The 20928-nt window shown below is 34.6% G+C and overlaps 3 protein-coding genes across 3 annotated transcripts; 2 read left to right on the top strand and 1 right to left on the bottom strand.

Moving 5' to 3' along the window:
• Window positions 1–1423: 1423 nt before the first annotated feature.
• LOC7456350 (V-type proton ATPase subunit a3) lies at window positions 1424–8981 on the top strand. Its single transcript, XM_002312988.4, has 18 exons — window positions 1424–1744; window positions 2137–2181; window positions 2408–2530; window positions 2616–2723; window positions 3212–3322; window positions 3444–3617; window positions 4357–4494; window positions 4809–4916; window positions 5018–5125; window positions 5256–5404; window positions 6163–6316; window positions 6535–6695; window positions 6812–7018; window positions 7156–7339; window positions 7433–7516; window positions 7737–7930; window positions 8238–8297; window positions 8406–8981. The coding sequence occupies exons 1-18, from the start codon at window positions 1595–1597 to the stop codon at window positions 8608–8610; spliced, it is 2463 nt and encodes an 820-aa protein (XP_002313024.4). The 5' UTR covers window positions 1424–1594; the 3' UTR covers window positions 8611–8981.
• A 696-nt stretch (window positions 8982–9677) lies between these two features.
• LOC7456351 (cysteine protease RD19A) lies at window positions 9678–13041 on the bottom strand. Its single transcript, XM_002313734.4, has 4 exons — window positions 11800–13041; window positions 11378–11497; window positions 10251–10497; window positions 9678–10149 (listed from the first exon to the last, which is right to left on the bottom strand). The coding sequence occupies exons 1-4, from the start codon at window positions 12259–12261 to the stop codon at window positions 9872–9874; spliced, it is 1107 nt and encodes a 368-aa protein (XP_002313770.2). The 5' UTR covers window positions 12262–13041; the 3' UTR covers window positions 9678–9871.
• A 3677-nt stretch (window positions 13042–16718) lies between these two features.
• Window positions 16719–20742, top strand: LOC7456352 (purple acid phosphatase 2). Its single transcript, XM_002312990.4, has 8 exons — window positions 16719–17161; window positions 17474–17674; window positions 17877–17988; window positions 18159–18388; window positions 18888–19026; window positions 19408–19628; window positions 19983–20104; window positions 20207–20742. The coding sequence occupies exons 1-8, from the start codon at window positions 16916–16918 to the stop codon at window positions 20403–20405; spliced, it is 1470 nt and encodes a 489-aa protein (XP_002313026.4). The 5' UTR covers window positions 16719–16915; the 3' UTR covers window positions 20406–20742.
• Window positions 20743–20928: the final 186 nt, after the last annotated feature.

Raw genomic sequence — 20928 nt, 5'->3', positions numbered from 1 at the left:
GGTGGTTTGCAACTTACACAGCCATGTTAAGAATTGGTTTGGTATTATGATAGTTACGAGTGAAATTATAATTTATTATAACTATAGTTTTAAAAATATTTAATTAATTAATACACATTAAATTTATATGTATCTCACTAAAACTTTTTCTTCATGAAAAATAAATTTGTATACATCTCATTATAACTTTTTCTAAAAAAAAAACTATAATTTATAGTTTTTTCTTTAATATATTTTTTCAAATTGTAACTATAAAAATTATTAAAATTTTAAGAGTGTTTGAAAGTATATAGCGTTGTTTTTTAAAATATATCAAAACAATATATTTTATTTAGAATATTAAAACTATAAAAATAATAATATTTTTTTTTTTTATAAAACACCAACTGAATTTCTCACACCTTTGAACGCACACTAAAAGCTGGTTTGTCTTTGAAGTTACACGTGTATTAACAATGTATATAATTAACGATTCTGTTTCACATGAATAGCTAGCATTGTTTAGAAAATAATTTCGAAATCCACATGTGCTGGACAAGTAGATGAAACATGTGTGTTCTTTAGGACGAAACTGCGAGGAAATTTCCTAAAATAGGATTTTCTTACTGGAAAACAAAAGACAGGCGAAATACAATGAAAAGTGGTTTTCTTACAACTCTTTCAAAAAAAATTTATATTTTTTTTATTATAAAAATTAGTTAATAAAAAATATTTTTCACAAGAATTTAGCTTAATTTTAAAGAAAATATTTTTTTATTTTGAATAAAATACACTTTTCAGAAATTATAAAAAAATAAAAAAATATCATATTACTTGTTTATTATAACAAATTTTATTATTAATTTTTTAATTGTTATATATTTTATTTTAAATTATTGTTTTTTTTTTTTCAATTTTGATCTTTATTTTTTTATTATTTTTTTATTTTTGTTTTGTCATTTTATAATAAATTTTTTTACATATTAGTTTTGGTTCTTATTTTTTATTGCTATTTATTTTATTTGAAATAACTTATATAATTATATATATTTTTTTAATTTTATTATTTTTAAATTTTTTTTATTTGTCATATTTAATTTTTATTCTTTTAATTATTATTTATTTTATTTGAAATAATTTATAAATATTTTTTTTTAATTTTATTATTCTTTAATCTTTTTATATATTGGTTTCTATTTTTTTAATAAACTTGAAAAATTAAGTTAAAATATTAATATATTATTTTTTAATTTATTTTTTATAACATAGTAAAATATTAGAAAATGTATTTTCATTTCTGTTTCAGGATATTATTAAATATAAAAAAATAATTAATTTAAAAAAAAAACTACGCAACAGGTAAAAAAAACCCAAGGACAGAATCGTAAACAAACCAAATCATGTAAGGAAGGACGTGGCAGCTAGTTTAGAAGCAAACAGAAGAGGGAAAAACGACATCACTCACCTCCCTCTGTATTCTGTCCTCTCACGTCTTAAAAAAAATCATTTCACCTGATTGAATCACCAAGCCAGTAAATTAAAAAATAAAAATTCAATCAATCTCTGTGAGTTGCGAGATACAGAGAGAGAAATCGAATCAAGGAGAGGAGAGGAAATGGCGGAGGCAAGAGCAGGAGGATGCTGTCCGCCGATGGATCTGTTCAGGTCAGAAGCGATGCAATTGGTGCAGCTTATTATCCCTATCGAATCTGCTCATCACACCGTCTCTTATCTCGGCGACCTCGGTCTCCTCCAATTCAAAGACGTCCGTACACATTCTTCTGTCCTTGCCCTCTAATTTTGTCTATCTCTCCCTGTCTTCTTCCATCCGATGTTGATTTTTTTTTTGTTAATTTATTGAATTCGATTTCTTATTATTCTCTGTTGTTTTCAGTGCAGATGGTAATGTTTTTTTATTTGTAATTTAATCGTAACTAAATCGAAATTCGAAATGTGATTTTGTGAACTCTTATTGCTTATATGGAGAATAAATTGGAGTTCAATAGAGACTACAACTCCTATATTTTGTTTTTGTTAGGGTTTTTGGTTTTTTAGTTAAAAGATTTTTTAATTTGGGATTGCTAGTGAAAGAATGTGATGTGATTGATTTGATAATTGATATTCAGCTTTAATTCTGATCTTATTTTCTGTTTGCAGCTCAATGCAGATAAGAGTCCATTTCAGAGAACTTATGCTGCTCAGGTGTGCTTATGTTTCGTGTTCATTCTGTGCTCTTGAGTATTTTGATTTTACGAAGAATTTTAAATGCATATGGTCCTGTTAATCACTACCATGAGTATCTGATTGCATTTGCCAGTGTAGAATTTTTTTTTTCAGCACCTTAGATATTAGTTATATGAATCCATTTTATGCCTGGTAATGAAGTGAGATTCAGCTGTGGAAATTTTGATTTTTTTCTTCTTGTAAGATCAAAAAATTTGGAGAGATGGCACGGAAGCTACGGTTTTTCAAGGAGCAAATGGTGAAGGCAGGTATTACACCTTTGACTAAGCCTGGTGCACAAAATGAAATTGATGTGGATGACCTAGAGGTATGCTACAAAGTCGAATATACTGCTAGAAATGCTTTAGATGGGTCAGGGCTCATACTGTTTTGCATGGTTTTGGGTGCCATAGGTAAAACTTGGGGAACTCGAGGCAGAGCTGGTTGAAATGAATGCAAATAATGATAAATTACAGCGCTCTTATAATGAGCTTGTGGAATATAAGCTTGTCCTCAACAAGGTATGGCTCTCTTTCCTGTTGTGGCCCAGTGATAATCATTCTTGTATTAGCATGGTTTGATAAACCATGGAGAAGCTGGAACTTATGATAAGTTTTAGACATGTCATGATTGGTTTTGCGGGAGTTTCATAGTTCCTGTTATTTCCTTGTGTAGATCCTGTGATGCGTGTTACTCAGGTGTTATAGAATTTTAAGTCAAAATGCTATTAATACACTTTTCATTTATTAAGTCATGCAATGTTATGTAACAGGCATCCATTTTGTTTAATTTTACGTCTGCTCTCAATACATTTTTCATTTATTAAGTCATACAATGTTATGTAACAGGCATCCATTTTTTAGATTTTATGTCTTAAGGACTTCATATTCTGCCGTTACGTAATTTGAAGTTGTTTCATAATCATGCACGGTCCTACTTTGAACCTTTTCTCATCAGAACTTCAATTATGTATTGGTAATAATCAAGACAATGATTTTTTTTCTTGTAGGCTGGTGAGTTTTTCTCTTCCGCCCTTAGGAATGCAACTGCTCTGCAAAAGGAATTGGAATCCCAACAAACTGGCGAAGAATCGCTAGATGCTCCTTTATTACAGGACAAAGTAGGAGTTCCAACTACTTGATAGCATATCAATGTCACTTTATCCTCTTTTTAGTACACCAGTGTTACTTTATCCTCATTTTTGTATTTGTAACTATAATAGTTGACTGGCTATTCTGTAGGAAATATTGAACGAGTCATCAAAACAAGTAAAGTTGGGGTTTATCACTGGCCTTGTTCCCAAAGAAAAGTCCATGCCATTTGAAAGAATTATATTTCGTGCTACTAGGGGCAATGTGTACATCAGGCAGGCTGCCGTTGAGGAACCTGTTGTTGATCCTGTTTCTGGAGAGAAGGTTAGTTTGGTCGCATTTCTGCTGAACATTTTATTCTTCATGTAACTTTTGTTTAGCAATAAGCATGATGATAAGCTACTTACACAGATACACTCACGTATCCATGACACAGAAACAAAAGGTAATAAAGTAACTGCAGTTACACATCTTGTAATCATTTCATCTCTGTTACTCTAGCTCAATTGTAATTATCAATGTTAATCTCTTTATGTAATGTTACTGAACTTCTTCACCCATTTGTACAAGTCCTGTGCACTGCTCACACCCATGCTATCTTATAATAGGCAGCCATGTATGATATATCAGAAGTTTGTATGGTGTTCTCTTTAACGATGTATAGACACTTATACAGTCCTGATCGTTAGAAGGCCGCTATCGAAGAGGCTCACTAAATGCTTTGGCTCTATGATGACGTGATATTTCTTCGTGTAAATTGTTTAAAGTATCAAAATCAAATCAAATCAATTACTAATTTTACCTTGCTAATTGCCTGATTTTTAGTATATGAATCACTTGTTTGTTTGAATCCAGCAGTGAATATTTTGTTAGATTTCTACTTAAAATGCAAGGGCTATGTTAAAATGCAAGGACTGTTGAGTTATCTTAAATTCACTAATACTATGCTTTATTAATTGTTTAGTGCATGTATTGTAGACTTCTTGGAGAAAATGAATTCAATTGTCACCTAATTTTGTCTACCGCATTAATATGTTTGTTTCTGACTTGTGAATGTCTACAGGTTGAGAAGAATGTATATGTTGTCTTTTATTCGGGAGAGAAGGCAAAGACCAAAATACTAAAAATATGTGAAGCTTTTGGTGCAAATCGCTACCCTTTCACTGAGGATTTTGGAAAACAAATTCAAATGATCTCCGAAGTATGTGTTGTGCTTTTGTCAGATGTTTCATTCTCGTTTTAATGACAAGTTGCAAGTTTTGTTATTTTCAAGTCTTGCCACACTGCTGCTTGCTTGTTTCTTTTCTATCTTTTGTTTATCCAGGAAGCTGCTGCATGCTTCTTTCCAAGTCTTGATATTTTCATTTCCCTCCGAACATCTTAAACTTTCATTTTGTCCATATATCTAGATTGTTATGATCAGACATTTTTCAATTGCTTTATGCGTTTTCCATTAAAAGTTTTGCCTTTTTTTTTCTGATTGAGTATGATATGCTTAACCATTTCAAATTTCAGGTTTCAGGAAGAATCTCTGAGATGAAGGCTGCTATAGATGCAGGATTGTTTCACAGGAGTCATTTGTTGCAGACTATTGGTGATCAATTTGTGCAGTGGAATACTTTGGTCTGTTCAAAGTTATAATAACTCATTTTGATTGTACATATATGATAATTTCACTCTTTATATCGTGTTCTGTCATTAACAATCTTTTCAAACTGGTGAAGGTGAGGAAGGAGAAATCCATCTACCACACTTTGAACATGCTCAGCCTTGATGTGACCAAGAAGTGTCTTGTTGCTGAGGGGTGGAGTCCTGTTTTTGGTACAAAGCAGGTAAATCCTGACACTAAATTTTAATGGGGAATGTTTTGGGTGATCTTGAATCCTATTTCTGAACTAATACATGCTATGAAACTATTGCATTGGATTGCATATAAAACAAGTTTCAACTTGATGTCTGCAGATCCAGGATGCATTGCAGCGAGCTGCATTTGATTCCAACTCACAAGTTGGAACAATTTTCCAGGTTTTGCATACAACAGAGTTGCCACCTACATATTTTCGCACAAACAAGTTTACTTCTGCTTTTCAAGATATTGTTGATGCATATGGGTGAGTTCCACTCTAAGACCATTCTTGAAGTAGCCTAATTAGTTTTGATTTTTTTCCATTTATTGTCTTAAACTTATTTTCAAATCATGAAATTTTGCTATATGTTACTGGGAGAGAATTTTATATATATATATATGTATAAGCCTAGATGGATATTCATGTCACCTTCTTTCATCTTCATCTTTGTCTCTCTCCTCAAAGTAGTCTCATGAAGTAACTATTGGTAGTTACTCCTTGAATAATATAAAATTTCTAATACGTTCCTAACTATAAAGAATGCATCGGAAATAACTGATTAAAAGTAATCAAATGACATGAAATTTAGGGTTTATAAACCCTGAACTAGGTCAGATCAACTGAGCTTAGGTCTAAATCCCAGTCCATTAACAACTTAGGTAGGAGTAATGCACATCTTACCACTGTTTACTTCATGTAAATTGATAATGGCATCATATGTGTTTGTCCCATGTCATGTAAAATGATCTAAACTAGCTGCATATGCACAATCCTAATGTATAGAATAGGTTCAGTTTTACATATAATTAGATTTGGTTAGATGATGAGGTAAGATGCCTCCCTATTTTCTGTACAGTCCCAATGTATAGTTTGCTGTTAAATATAGCATTTGCTTGCATGTATGGACTCACAGATGCTTGTGTGCATGTGCACCCAAACATTCATTTGCTGTTTGCCGGTTTTCATCATTCAAATGAAATCAATAAATACAAAAAAGATGCTTTGGTTTTACATGATGGCAGGGTGGCAAAGTATCAAGAAGCAAATCCTGGTGTGTACACTATAGTTACATTCCCTTTTCTTTTTGCCGTCATGTTTGGTGATTGGGGACATGGAATTTGCATGTTGCTCGCAACATTAGTCTTCATAATCAGGGAAAAGAAACTTTCTGGCCAGGTAATCTCTGGGTATCTTTGATGGTTGACAGACATTTTTAACTTTTATGTCTAGCTTGGTTATTGCATTATTCTGTAAAGTCATTGAATGTTGACTTCTCTTACTATCAGGATTTGACTTTTTGTTAAAGATTGCCATTTTTTGTGTGCTTGTTTTTCTAGATTATGTGGTTCCCTGCAGTTAGCATCTAATATAATTATATGTCTTTTGTGCATCAGAAACTTGGAGATATCACTGAAATGACCTTTGGTGGTCGTTATGTTATTTTGATGATGGCACTCTTCTCGATTTACACTGGTCTTATCTATAATGAATTCTTCTCAGTCCCCTTCGAACTATTTGCTCCATCAGCATATGCATGCCGTGATCTCTCTTGCAGGTGTATGCCTTAAACCTTTTATAAACCTGCTACAAAAATCTTCATTTAGTGTGCTCTTTCAATTTTTATATGACAGTCTCAGACTCTCAGTCCCCTTCGAACTATTTGTTTTTCAGGGATGCTACCACAGATGGTTTGATAAAAGTGCGCCCCACTTACCCATTTGGTGTAGATCCTGTATGGCATGGCAGCCGCAGTGAGCTGCCATTTCTCAACTCTCTGAAGATGAAAATGTCAATCCTTCTTGGGGTTGCTCAAATGAACCTTGGAATCATATTGAGTTATTTCAATGCAACATACTTTAAAAACAGCTTGAATATCTGGTAAGTTTTGGAAAAACTAGAATGCTGGCTGCTTCAGCATCTTTAAATTTATTTCAATTTTTTTTTTCAATTTTTTTGCTGGAGTTCGAAAGATGGCATGGTATCTCTAAGGGTGACATTTTTCGTGCATTTTTCAGGTTCCAATTTATCCCCCAAATGATATTTTTAAACAGTTTGTTTGGCTATTTATCACTCCTTATCATTGTGAAGTGGTCCACTGGTTCACAAGCTGACTTGTACCATGTAATGATATACATGTTCCTGAGTCCAACAGACGAGTTGGGAGAAAATGAGCTTTTTCCTAGGCAAAAAACTGTGCAGGTTGACTCGTATTTTTTGCTGCCTTTTACTTTACCTTTCATGTATATGAGATGTAGCCATTCTACTAATTCGTTTTGTATATTCGGTTTTCAGCTAGTGCTATTACTATTGGCCCTTGTGTCGGTACCATGGATGCTGCTCCCAAAGCCTTTCCTTTTGAAGAAGCAACACGAAGCTGTATGATACTGCTCTCAACTCCCAAGTTTCTCAATATGATTAAAGTTTATATATATATATATATATATATATATATATATGCATGCATGCAAATAATAAACAAGAGCATTATACCCCGTTCTCTTGTATGCGTGTATGTATGCACACTTGCAAATAATAAACAAGAGCATTGCACTTCTTTCTCTCTTTCCATGAGTTCTGATTGTAAAGTTTCTCCCAGAGGCACCAAGGTGAATCGTACACACCACTTCAGAGCACTGAGGAGTCACTTCAGTTGGAGACAAACCATGATTCACATGGTCATGAGGAATTTGAATTCAGTGAAGTTTTCGTACATCAGATGATACATACCATTGAGTTTGTACTTGGAGCAGTCTCAAACACAGCTTCCTATCTTCGTTTATGGGCCCTCAGGTATGCCATTAGGAAATGAAGCTATGCATCATTTGAGTTCAAATTTAGAATTCAATCTTGCATGTAACTGGTACATTTCAAAATTTGTGTAATTCTGTATGCATGATTGTTCTTGATGAGCGCTGTATATATTCTCTTGATGAAAGCTGCGCAAACGGAAGTTTCCTTTCTCTTATCCTTTCAATGATGTCGAATCCCACCCTTAGAACTGTAGTCATTTCTCTATATATTTCCTAAAAGGTCATCTTCTTTTTATTTGATAGTTAGCGAGCTAATTGTATGCTTTATGTTGCCTCTTTTTTTGCAGTCTTGCGCACTCGGAGTTGTCTAGTGTATTCTATGAGAAGGTCCTTCTCCTTGCTTGGGGGTATGTTAACACTTATGATGATGCTGCTTGAATTATAAACGCCACACACACCAATGACCTATACTCAAATTGGATGCTAGCTAACATTGTGCCTTGCATGTGCCACAGGTACCACAATATTTTTATCCTTGTTATTGGAGCCATCGTCTTTATTTTCGCGACCGTCGGTGTGTTGCTGGTGATGGAAACTCTTAGTGCTTTCTTACATGCCTTGCGTCTGCACTGGGTGGAATTCCAAAACAAATTCTACGAGGGAGATGGTTACAAGTTTTATCCCTTTTCATTTGCTTTGGTAAATGACGAGGATGAATGACGGCTCTGATATAAAATCATAGTTGCTGCCAAAGACGGGAATCCACTGTGTATGAGCATGGATTTGTTTGGGTTTTTTCATTTGAACATGATGAGAGGTCATTGGGTATGTTGCGGGGAGTTTGAGGAAGCTTCTATTTTTGGAGCATTGCTTCGCTTGTCCAATCCTTTATTTATCTCTTGTCCAATCCTTATTTGTTATTGAAAGGACCAGGCAGCTTCCTAGAGGAAAGTTGCTTTATGTATGTGATGGCAGTATGGCCAGGTGTAATAATAAGGTTATTTGATTTATTTAAAACTCCCACTATTATTAGTATGTGGAAAGATAGAAGAAATAAAGTTGTCTGCGGAAAACAGACTTATCTGCTTGTATTTATGCGGAGTTCTTAAAAAATAATTGAATTTTTTATATATTTTTTTTAGATGTATTGATTTTAAAAATAAATTTAAAAAAAATATTATTTTTATTTATTTTCAAATAAAAAATATTTTTGAAAGTAATTTTTACTATAATTTTTAGGTTTAGACGTTTATTTATTATCATCTCACTGGTGGGCTTGACAACAATCCCATCGTAGCTGATTATTTTAATAATAGAACCGCACCAGACCCAAGGATGAGGTGCTGCTTGTTTGTTTGGCCCTGTACCTTTCAAAAATTGTTTTAAATTATTTTTTTTATTGTTTTAAAATTCTGGTTTTAAAAATAAAATTTAAAAATATTATTTTAATATAATTTTAAATAGAAGGTTTGCTATTTCCTCATCAAACAACAAGAAGTTTCGATTTTCTATTGTCACTGGTCGTTAATATGCTTGCTTCGACCACGGGCTTTTGGAGGGTTTATGGCATCTGTTCAAATCAAGTTTCCCTCCCGACGTGTCCATCACATGACTATAAGTGTCCTTGGGAACATCGAACATTCGAATCTGATGATTTAACTGTTTAGTCGCAGTTTACCACCGAGTAACGTGAGGATGCTGTCGCGATCATTCGTGAGCGCTTTGGTGAGACATGACAGCAAAATAAATGAAATAAGAGAAACATTGCAAGTCTTAAAAAGGTGGGGTTGCGCCAGAAGACAAATAATATAGGGTAGCTGTTCTTGCAAACCGAAGACACGGGAAATTCCAAAGAAACTCCATTCCCATGCTTTGGATGTTGAGAATATGACAGGCAGATAGTTCAAGTGGGGCATATATAACTTGTAGTGTTAAATCCTTATTTACAAAGCAACAAGGTAGCAGCATCGTAAGGATATCCCTAGAGGGAGTTGGTCTGCACGGCAGCAACAGTTGAGACCATGGAGTCGACTCCGCAAATATTGCGACCCCTGCAGATTTTGTAGAATCCATTCTCGCCCCAGCTTTCTCCCCATGAGTTCTTGATAATCCAGTATGGCTTCTCCTTCATCCTGACGGGAGCATAGGCAGCTGAACCATATCCCACCAGCAACACTCCATGATCCAACCTCCTTGAGCAAATATAAGGGCATGAAACTCCTCCAATGTATGTTTGCATGAACACAGCATTGATGGCCACTGAATCAGAACACGGCAAGGGTTAGCCACAACTGAATACTAGAATTGTGGACGTCAAAAGAAAATTGATCGCTCAATCAATGAAAACCAAGTCAATTTACCTGCAAGGGGACCGTTTTTCACAAGATTTGCAGCAATTTGATCTTCATCTAGGGACACCACGCTAAAGTTGGCCACTCCAGCAGCAACCTTGTTCTTGTCAAATTTGCAAGCACCACGATCCATACCGGTGTAAGGATAGTCTTCCTCACGCATAAGACCACCAGCTTTGAGAGTATACTCAAAGGCACTATTCATCAGCCCACCATTGCACCCAGAGTCACATGAACCTGGTTCCTCTGGATCACACTGCACACAGGCGCGGGCTTAATTTAGAGAATAAGTAACCAACAAATATCTAAGCGCAGCAACTTGTGTGCCACATCATGTTATCCAAACAATCAGTCCATTTCTTTATTTCTCATCAAAAGAAAATCCTTTCCAGGTATCATGTCAACAAATTAACCAGTCTCTGCATACATTGAACCATCAGCAGGGAACTGCAGGATTTAGAAAATATTGAATCCGCGCATGCCTAGTTATTGAATGAACTTATCAACATGAAAAGAATGCAGCCAAATCATAAATTTCTTTCCAGAATTATAACTTTTATATTATAACTTTTGACTTAAAGTCATAATCCAAAAATTGCTTTTTATAAATAACTTGTGAGAAAAATAAGTTAAAATGATTTTAAGTTAGAATTATAGCTGATAAATAATGGCTCAAAACAATTTTTTTAAAGAAAGAATATGATGTAAGTTAAAATTCATTGGTTAAATTAGCTCTAACATATCCTTATATTTTAGTTTTAGTCTCGCATTTGACCCTATAAGTTATTTCAACTTATCTTTATATCATAGTTCATCATCCAACCTAATTCTAGAAGATATTTTATGCAAATTGACACCGCGTGATGTTAAAATTCATTATTTTTTTAATAAATTATGTTAGAATGATTTTTTTCATATAAGGTTTGTGCTAAAATATCTATTGGAGAATGAAATAGAAATATAAAGACATATTGGAAAGCAATTAAATTTGTAGAGATAGATTAGATCTAACATATAATGAAATATTGAGCTAATAAACTTTTTAAGTTAAATGTTATTTCTAACCAAACATATTTATGATTTTTAAAAAACAACTTAAATTAATTTGCGAAAAAAAAAAACTTAGGATAAAATACCTCATGATCGCAATCCACAAGCTGCTGCTCGCTAAGGCTAACAAGCTCTCCAGTAGCAAGGAAATGTGCGCCTTCCAAAGCTCCTGTAGTGCTAAAACTCCAGCATGACCCACATGAACCCTGACCCCAACAAATCAAAAAATCAACATCATCATCAATAACCTTAACCCCAAAAAAATAAATCATCAATAAACATAAATCACGGCTGAAGTTTTAAAAAAATAATGAAAGCCAACACGTAACTTCCCCGCCTAAAATCTGAAAAAATATACACAAAAATAATGGAATATTCTGAGAGAAATTTCCACACTAGCCCATGGATGGCGTAACAAAGATCCGACCCGACCAAGAAAAACCAAAAGAAAGCCACTTCCCACAAACAAACAATCATAAGACAAAAAAAAAATCAAATCATAAAAAACCTGATTTTTAACAGGGCCAACAGCTCCTTTCTCTCTCCAATCAAAATCCTCAGGCAAATCATTAGTAGGCAAAATCGGAGCTGTATTCGCATCCTTAGGCAACCTCAACTTCCTTAAGCCTAAAACCTGCTTTCTAAACTCAGCCGAAGTCAAATCGGAGAACTGAGTCACACCGTGACTCGCTGTTGGGTCCAATTTCTGATGACGCGCCGCGCGTCTCAGATTAGACTTGAATACGGAAAACCGGTAATCATGCTCTTCTTGTGAAAGGTATGATTTCTTGAATTTTCTCTTGAATAGCGAGAAGTGATGCTGCTCTGCGGTCAACAGGTTTGATGATGATTCATCCTGACCTTCAACTACTTGTCTGATCAGGGAATCATCACCGTTGAATGTCTCCGCAGAAATAGCGGAGATAAAGAAGAGAGAGAGGATGAGAAAGAGAGAGAGGTTGAGAGACATTGTTGGATTGAAAATCAGGTAATGGCGATGCCTTGGCAAAGGAGAGGTTTTTATAGAAAAATATACTTGTTTGTTGGTTATTGTTAGACGTATAATATACGAATCCGATACGGATTGGGATACAGATTACGTGGATTCATTATATCATCCCTCGTGTATCAATATCCGTGTCTCTAGTTTAGATTAGATCAAATTCGACCCTCTACTTTTAATTTTATGGGCCCTACGGCGGATAATTGTAGTTAATTTATTGAGACTTTAAAGGAGTAAGATCGGCGATGGATTGGGCCAGTTCTTGATTTTACCTCTTTTATTATTGAATTATTATGATCCATGGGTATATATTGAAACTTTAAGGACCATGGATGGTTTTGGTTCCAAATCATATGGTATAAATACTAAATACGATTGTACTAATATACGTAGAGAGGGAGATGGGCGGTGCTTTAAAGCTAACAGACGGTAGCGTGGGTTTTGCCTTTTGAGTTTGCTTAAGGAGAAAGGGCAGCGGATGGGCAATAGCAGAAGGACACGTGGTAGCAGTGGAGTGCTGGATTGAATGGTAGGTTCGGCTTTTTGGTGGGAAGCTAATCTATGTTTCTTCAGTTACGTCCTGGATATATTTGGGTATAAAAAGTGTGTTTGTCGTGGAGTTCGGGAATGGGCTTTTGGCCCAGGAAAGTCGCTGAGATGGGCTGGGCTGGGTTTTGTTTGCATGTGTTTTATATAATTTTGTTTTTTACAATAAAGGTACTCGTGGATGTATTTTAATTTCAATCAAGGTTAAGCTTTTTTATATGTAAATATTCTTAATTGTTCATAAATGCTGGCCTCCAAGTTTAAATTGATTGAATTATGAAATAGGATAATCCTTATTAATTATCGATTAACCTTTAAGATTTGTTTAGTTGATGTATAATGACATCAACCTTGGTCTACTCTAATTATGTTTAATTCTTGATCAAGAACTAAGATAAAATACCCACACCTGTATTTACAATAAAAAAAAAATTGAACTTTCTCTAGACTCAAGCTTGAAACAATACGAGGAGCTATTGCATTTACTGCATGAGACATCATCAAAAGAGTATGGTGCTGGAATTTAGTAATACTTTACTCAAATCACATGTTACTTAATATAGTTAAATTGTTCACTGGGTTTAGAACCTTGGGGACTTACTCTGGATTACAGTGTCAGGGCCAAAGTTTTTATGAACATCCGAAATGCGCGGCCTGAACCTCGAAGAGCTCGGTATGGCTGTTGGGCCTTTGGTTTAGATTACAATAAAAGGGCTGATAAGATATATTTAAGAACAGCAGAAATGCAGCCTAATGAGCTAAAAATGGTTACTGGGCTCTAATAAATTAAAGTGGTGAAGCGAGGGAAGCAGACCAAGATGGGTGTACCGGGCTCTTCTTCTTCTTCTTCATTGTTTCTTCTAGTTTAGGATATGGCATTGCCGTGTAGCGGAGGCAAAACAAGCAGTTTCATTAGGGCAGTGAAAAAGGGCGTTGATATGGCTCTCCATAGTCATGTTTTCCAAGTTCCTCCAGGTTACCATGCTCCCCGTGCACAGTACTCTATGTATTCACTCCCCTCCTAATAATGTAGCCTGTACGTACGTAGTACTGGTATGGTATAATAATGTATGGTCATAGTTATTTTTGTTTACTTTTGCTCCCGCAACTTGAAGCTCGCTGTTGTTTCTCAGTACTGCACAAAAGTAGAAGAAGAATAAAAAACGCTATTGCACAAGTCTCTGTGAACATTTTTATGTCATGATATGTGTATATTCACGAGCTGTTTTAAAACCCAAAAGCTTCATGTTCTTGGTTTTCTCCGAACAGGGGTTGAGACAATTTTTGAAGGGCTTACGTTTATTTGGTGGGTTTTACCAAACGTGCACCACTGGTTTTAATTATGTGTCTTAGTTGCTAACTTATATATCGGTTATACATGTTACGTTTCTTACATGGGAAACATTCGACAAAGAAACAGATTTTGAAGAGGAAGGAATAATTGGCTTGTCCTTTCATCGTTTAAAACGTTGAGAGCCCGTACATAAACATGATACTGTCATAGAGAGTAAAGTTGGCTTCACGGAGAAAAAGGAATAAGAAGTTCCGATCATGATGATTCTGGTATTAATTATTATAAAGATTTTGATAAAATAAATTTAATAATATAAAAAAAAATTATCGATAATGATTAAAATGGACCACATTAATTACTTAAAAGTAAATAAATTTTACTAGCTTTGAATAATACATATAATTTTCTTTCTCCATCATTAATGATTTTTTTAAATATTTTTAACGTTATTAAATTTATATCATTGAAGTTTTTTTTAATAATATTGATAATATCATCATTGGAGTTAGATATTTTTTTATTTATTATAAATTATATAAGATCATTTTACAATTTGAGAAATTCGATTGCTACTCTCTGAACTAAACTGTCATAGTTATCTGTATATTCTATACACTGTGCTATTTTTTCAAAAAAAAAATATTTAAATGATTAATTTTTTAAAAAAAAAAACTCGAGAGAGGTAGGCATAAAGAAGGCAGTAAGCACTGGCTAGGTGGGGTGGTATTCGTGGCATGGAGGAGTCTGATGAACGTAGTCCAGTCGTTTTAACGTCAGGAAGTCAACGGACCATGCTGGTCCACTGCCGGCGCACCTTTTTTCACCAATTCACGCTAGTGGCTGTCCATTCTGTGTGCCTTCTCTGCCCTTGGTTCTGCGTGTGGACCACAAGCCATAAATGAGAGTGGAAATAAGATTATCTCAAATGAAAATACACAGTTTAGTCCCTGTATTTGTTTCAATTCAGCAGATCAGGCCCTTCAATAAACAATTCATCAATCTTGTCTTATATTCGTCATATTTCATCAAATCAACCAAATCAAACCGGATTTTTAATACACCGTGATGAACATACCTTGTATAGTAGACTAAATTGTTTAAAATCCAATCCTTCCAAGGTTAAATTGATGAAATATAACGAAGAAAAAGGTAAATCTGATGAACTTGTTTTTACAGGGATTCATTTGCTGGATTGGCAGAATCACAGAGGTTAGGTTTGAAAACTTTCCTTCCAAGCTTGATCAAGGAAAGGAGCTGAAAGATTGATACGGCCATGGTTTTGAAATCTACGCAGCTTCTTTTTTGGACCTTTCAATCATTTCAGTATATCACAATCATCAATTGTGGGAAAGTGATGGATTACTTCGGTGACTCCTTTAATGAACTTTACTATATAAATTATTTTAAGATCTTCTAATCATCTCGTGAAATAATCCTGTCCATCCATCATGGACATTATGTTCGAGTGAGAAAATATTATCGAAAACCTCGCGATTAATTGCATTCTTCTCGCGATATAATGAATAGTCAAACCCAAATTCTGTAACCATATAATAAATTGACCATTCATGAATGGAAATCGAAAAATATATTTTAATCCATCTGGAAAAACTTTTAACTTCAAGTACTCTTCATGGTCTGGATTTTTTTCATGAGCAATTTATGATAAAAAAGAGTTAGTTATTTTAAGTTAGAGATGTATTTAATAAAAACAATTCAAATTAATTTTCTTGAAGGAACAAGTTGAAGTTAAAAAGCTTTAGCTCTTGATTGAATTAAAATTTTAACTCGATTTTATAACAAGTTTTAATTTAAATAAAAAATTATTTATAATTAAAAATTACAAGTTAAATCAATTTATAAAAATCATTCAAAATATAACCTTATACTTCTCAAGGAATACATTTCATCTGCCTCCACGGAAGGGTAGAGAGTAGGCAGTCTACCCTAACAACAAATTATATTGGCACACTCTCAAGCTGCAGAACTAGAAATGTCAGCCCAATTACCTCAATGTGTGCTGGGTAACGTGTTATATAATATTTTTTAATTGTAAATATATTAAAATATTATTTTTGATAATTTTTAATATTAACATATTAAAATAATATTAAATATTTAAAAAATATCAATTTAATATTATTTTAAAACCAGTAACCACGTAGAACGCTAAAGTATTCATTAGAACTCGGATGGCTCTGTATGTACCATTATGGTAACGTAAATTTGCTTCCTCCAGCGACCACTTCTTATTTGATACACACACAAGCTGATGGACTTTCTAAAGCTCAACCAAAAAGATATTTAAACACAGATGATATCTTGAAAGAAGCATTTTTAAAAAACCATTCATTACCTGGAAACTTATCCAAATGTGAAGAGCATTTATTTTGAAATGTCTTTTATGTTATTTTGTTTTAAAAAAAAAAACTTTTGGTTCGAGAAGAAGAATCAATGAAATGAACCCTGTTTGGCCTTTTCTTTCGTAGATAAGCGTTATCATGACATGGCCTGTCGGTGACTCCAGGGTCAACTTTACTATATTCCCATCCTACTTGAAAGAAAAGAACTCCCTCTTTTCCTATATTCGCATTTTCTTGCATCAATAAATACATAAATTTCTATCCCTTGCCTTGTCAAACTTTCAGACTTGTTGACCTCAAATTTGTTTATTGGCAAAACATGGTATAGATATTAGATTCCAAGCACATTCCCCGTAGTATATGGGAAGCGCTACACTCCTGTGTATCTGAAAACAGGCAAGCGTTTCTACATATATACATGCATATGTCAAAGGGTTTGGAGTGTGGAAAGCACAAGATGTTGAACTCTAATTTGAAGAGGATGGGCTCTTCTCCTTCTTCTTCATCCGTTGTTTTTGCAGTTTTGTTCTTGGTTCTTAACGCGCCTGTGTTGTGTCATGGAGGCAAAACCAGTAGTTTTGTTAGGAAAGTGGAGAAAACTGTTGATATGCCTCTTGATAGCGATGTTTTCAGAGTCCCTCCCGGCTACAATGCTCCCCAACAGGTGTATTATTTTTTTGTGTGTTTTTTATTTCTTTCTTTTCTTGTTCTTTTCAAAAGTGAGTTATGGTATTGTATTGTATATTGATTGAATAAAAGTTTGCATTTTCTTTTTCATATCAATACTTTAGGTGGGGTTTGTCAATTAACAAAGAAAAGCTTTCATTTTTTCAATACAAAACTGAATTTTAAATCTTTAATTCCTTTTTATTTCTTAGAATCATGGGGACTCTCCTTAGACTTTTGTTGATTTCTTGATAGAAACAGTGAATGGACTCTCCTTAATTTCTTGATATGTGGGTGGTTTTTGATACAGGTTCATATAACTCAAGGAGATCATGTGGGCAAGGCAGTTATAGTGTCGTGGGTCACTGCTAATGAACCAGGTTCAAAAAAAGTAATTTACTGGAGTGAAAATAGCGAACATAAGGAGGAGGCTAACAGCAAGGTTTATACCTATAAATTCTACAATTACACGTCTGGCTACATTCACCACTGTACCATCAGAAACTTAGAGGTGAATTTCTAAATTTTCTGATATGCTATTTGGTATTCATTTTGCTTCATTCCCAGCTCCCACTCCCTGTTTATGTTCTGTTTGGCATCGATAACCTCTAGTTCCTCAATAAATTAGTTGGAATTTGGACTTTTAATTGAAAATTTTCACCTTTTTGTACAAAATTAGAGTATGATTTTGATTACTTGACTTCTCGTGGCAGTTCAACACAAAATATTACTATGTAGTAGGGGTTGGGCACACCGAAAGAAAATTCTGGTTTACCACTCCTCCTGCAGTTGGTCCTGATGTCCCATATACATTTGGTCTCATAGGTATGTATGGCTTGCTATAGGTTCTGTTTGCTTATATTATTGGCATTATGGTTCAGTCATACCTGCAGTTTGCTCCAGTATTTTCTATAAGGGTGTATGATTCTTTGAGCAGATAGGATTTTCTTGTTTTTACATTTGCTTCTGTCCTCATTATTGGGATTTATTTGCAGGGGATCTTGGTCAGAGTTATGATTCAAACACAACACTTACTCACTATGAAAAGAACCCAACAAAAGGGCAAGCAGTTTTGTTTGTTGGAGACCTATCTTATGCCGATAACTATTCAAATCATGACAATGTGAGATGGGATACATGGGGAAGGTTTGTAGAGAGAAGTGTTGCTTATCAACCTTGGATATGGACTGCAGGAAATCATGAGATTGACTTTGCCCCAGAAATTGTAAGCATCTCACACCATAGTTTGTCATCTAACCAAGAATAATATGTTTTAACGTTTCTGAAATATGTGAAGGCCAACAGGAGATGGTATCTTCTATATTCTTATTTTCTAAGGGTGGAAATGCTTCATCTTACACCTTTCGGATAATCCATGGCTTCCCGTATCCGTTCAACTTTGTTCTCTTAGAAATTGTTGGTCTCCATTCTCAGGGCTGCTTCTCAAAGCCATTACAAGCTTGATGCTATATCATCTTGCTTGGCAACTAATTTTATTGCAGCTACCTCAATTTAGATGCTGAGTGTTACAATTACTGACTCTGACGTGGTTTCTACTGGCCTTGAATTTAGAAAGTAAATTACACTTGATGCTGCTGCTTTTGAGTTTTGATGCTCTGTGTTCTATGGTTCTAGTCCACTTTTTTTCCATATGTATGTTTGATAGATGTGCAGAAGCTGCTGGAAAAGCGAATTCATAGCAAAAGAATGTATTGTTTTTGCAGGGTGAAACTAAACCATTTAAGCCTTTTACTCACCGCTACCATGTCCCTTATAGAGCATCAAAAAGTACCGCTCCTTTATGGTACTCAATCAAGAGGGCTTCAGCATACATCATTGTCTTGTCTTCATACTCAGCATATGGTAAGGGCTTTACTCCTTTCTAAATTCCTAATAGAATGATGGAAGACCAAAATGTGCATGTGCATGCCGTAGAACTTGTTTCTATCAAACATCAGTCCTTGCTATCTTTTGTTGATATATTTTACAAGATGATTATATTTTTCATTGCTTACTGAAAGGCCTCGGAACATCATGATTTGTACACTGCTCAAATGTAGTTTAATTGGTTACCATAATTCCTGCACTGTCATCCTTTTGATTCCCGCGTTCAGATATTTGAAACATCAAGTATAATTCCTGCATTTCCATGCTTTGTCCAAATGTTTGTTACTCCAATGATGCAATTCCATAATCGTGTACCAGTACTTATGTAATTGCATCTGTTTTTCATCGTGATTTTAGGTAAATACACTCCTCAATACAAATGGCTTGAACAGGAGCTACCAAAAGTTAATAGGAGTGAGACACCGTGGTTGATTGTTCTTATGCATTCTCCATGGTATAATAGTTACAACTATCATTACATGGAAGGAGAGACCATGAGAGTAATGTACGAGCCATGGTTTGTTCAGTACAAAGTTGATGTTGTGTTTGCTGGTCATGTTCATGCCTATGAACGATCTGTAAGTGTCCCTGGTCCCGTATAAATCATGTGATAAGGTTCATGTTTCTATTGAGATGTTTTCTTTCCAGTCCTTGGGGATGTCTTTTTTTAATTTTTTCTAAAACCTTGTAAGTTCTGTAAAGATTTCTTAGTTTGGCTTCGGTTTTGGTTTTGCTTCCAAATGACATTAAATGAAAATCCTTTAAACTAATCTAACTTGAGATTCTCCGAACTATCAAATTATTGAGGAGAGATTTGTGGATGTCATCAATCAGAAAGAACCATCAGACACTAGATTTGAATGTGAAGTCATTATCAAGGTAAAACTCTGGCACATCTTCTGTCCGTAACCAATGGTTTACTGTCTCTGCAGGAACGCATATCGAACATTGCATACAACATAGTAAACGGAAAGTGCGTTCCGGTAAGAGATCAAACTGCCCCAGTTTACATTACCATTGGCGATGGAGGAAATATTGAAGGCTTAGCAACAAAGTAAGAAGACTGAATAAAAGAACTCATATTCCCAGATATATATATATATATCTTCCAGTTTGCTTGCATAGTTAAATATAACGTGGCCTCATTGTCCTGCAGCATGACATATCCACAACCAGAGTACTCAGCATACCGCGAGGCCAGTTTTGGTCATGCCATTTTCGATATCAAGAACAGAACCCATGCTTACTATGGCTGGCACCGCAATCAAGATGGATATGCTGTGGAAGCTGACACCATGTGGTTCTTCAACAGATACTGGCATCCGGTTGATGATTCAACAAATTCTGAATCGTGATGACATAGTTTTTTTTAGTTTCTCTCGTTTCCATTTCTGGGTGATCTTTTGTCAACTTTCTGTAATAAAATTCTCATATAGAGAAGTGGACCTCAACCACAAATCTTCCACTGGCCCTTTTGTCAGCGTCTGTGACAAAACAAAAAAACTGTTTGCAGATCAGATCATACAGCAAGATACACACAAAAAGTGTAATACGTGCTTTGGAAAGCGCATCATAATAATTTAGCTGTACCTTTTCGTAGTGCAATCTTGTACTCTGTCCATCTCAGCTACAGATTCTCTCTTTTCCCTTACAGAAAAAGAGTGAAGTTTTCTCAATCTTATGCTTTGTTAACTACTGGTATTTCTTTTTTTTTTATTATTATTTTTTGAGAATGGTAACCACCACTGCTACTCTAAAATCATCAGAAGCCATGGAATTTTATTCACCACCCCCCATTACTGTGACCTGGTCTCTGGAAGCAATCCTGGTGAACTGTTAATGTCCCGTTTCCAAACTAATTTTAATGCTAATCCAGTT

This window comes from Populus trichocarpa, chromosome 9 (assembly GCF_000002775.5).
Source record: "Populus trichocarpa isolate Nisqually-1 chromosome 9, P.trichocarpa_v4.1, whole genome shotgun sequence".
Lineage (NCBI taxonomy): Eukaryota > Viridiplantae > Streptophyta > Magnoliopsida > Malpighiales > Salicaceae > Populus > Populus trichocarpa.
Note: the sequence above shows the minus strand (reverse complement) of the source record. Positions and strands in the feature narration are given on the sequence as shown.

What these genes read in the sequence shown, in the direction of transcription:
- LOC7456350 (XM_002312988.4), top strand. Translation starts at nt 1,595, where the DNA reads ATGGCGGAGGCAAGAGCAGGAGGATGCTGTCCGCCGATGGATCTGTTC. An exon ending in GTCTCCTCCAATTCAAAGAC is followed by an intron (nt 1,745 to 2,136) that starts GTCCGTACACAT and finishes TTCTGTTTGCAG; the next exon opens with CTCAATGCAGATAAGAGTCC. An exon ending in ATCCTGTTTCTGGAGAGAAG is followed by an intron (nt 3,618 to 4,356) that starts GTTAGTTTGGTC and finishes GAATGTCTACAG; the next exon opens with GTTGAGAAGAATGTATATGT.
- LOC7456352 (XM_002312990.4), top strand. Translation starts at nt 16,916, where the DNA reads ATGCATATGTCAAAGGGTTTGGAGTGTGGAAAGCACAAGATGTTGAAC. An exon ending in TTGACTTTGCCCCAGAAATT is followed by an intron (nt 18,389 to 18,887) that starts GTAAGCATCTCA and finishes TTGTTTTTGCAG; the next exon opens with GGTGAAACTAAACCATTTAA. An exon ending in ATTGAAGGCTTAGCAACAAA is followed by an intron (nt 20,105 to 20,206) that starts GTAAGAAGACTG and finishes ATTGTCCTGCAG; the next exon opens with CATGACATATCCACAACCAG.
- LOC7456351 (XM_002313734.4), bottom strand. Translation starts at nt 12,261, where the DNA reads ATGTCTCTCAACCTCTCTCTCTTTCTCATCCTCTCTCTCTTCTTTATC. An exon ending in TTGGCCCTGTTAAAAATCAG is followed by an intron (nt 11,498 to 11,799) that starts GTTTTTTATGAT and finishes TGTTGGGGTCAG; the next exon opens with GGTTCATGTGGGTCATGCTG. An exon ending in TTGTGGATTGCGATCATGAG is followed by an intron (nt 10,498 to 11,377) that starts GTATTTTATCCT and finishes GCCTGTGTGCAG; the next exon opens with TGTGATCCAGAGGAACCAGG.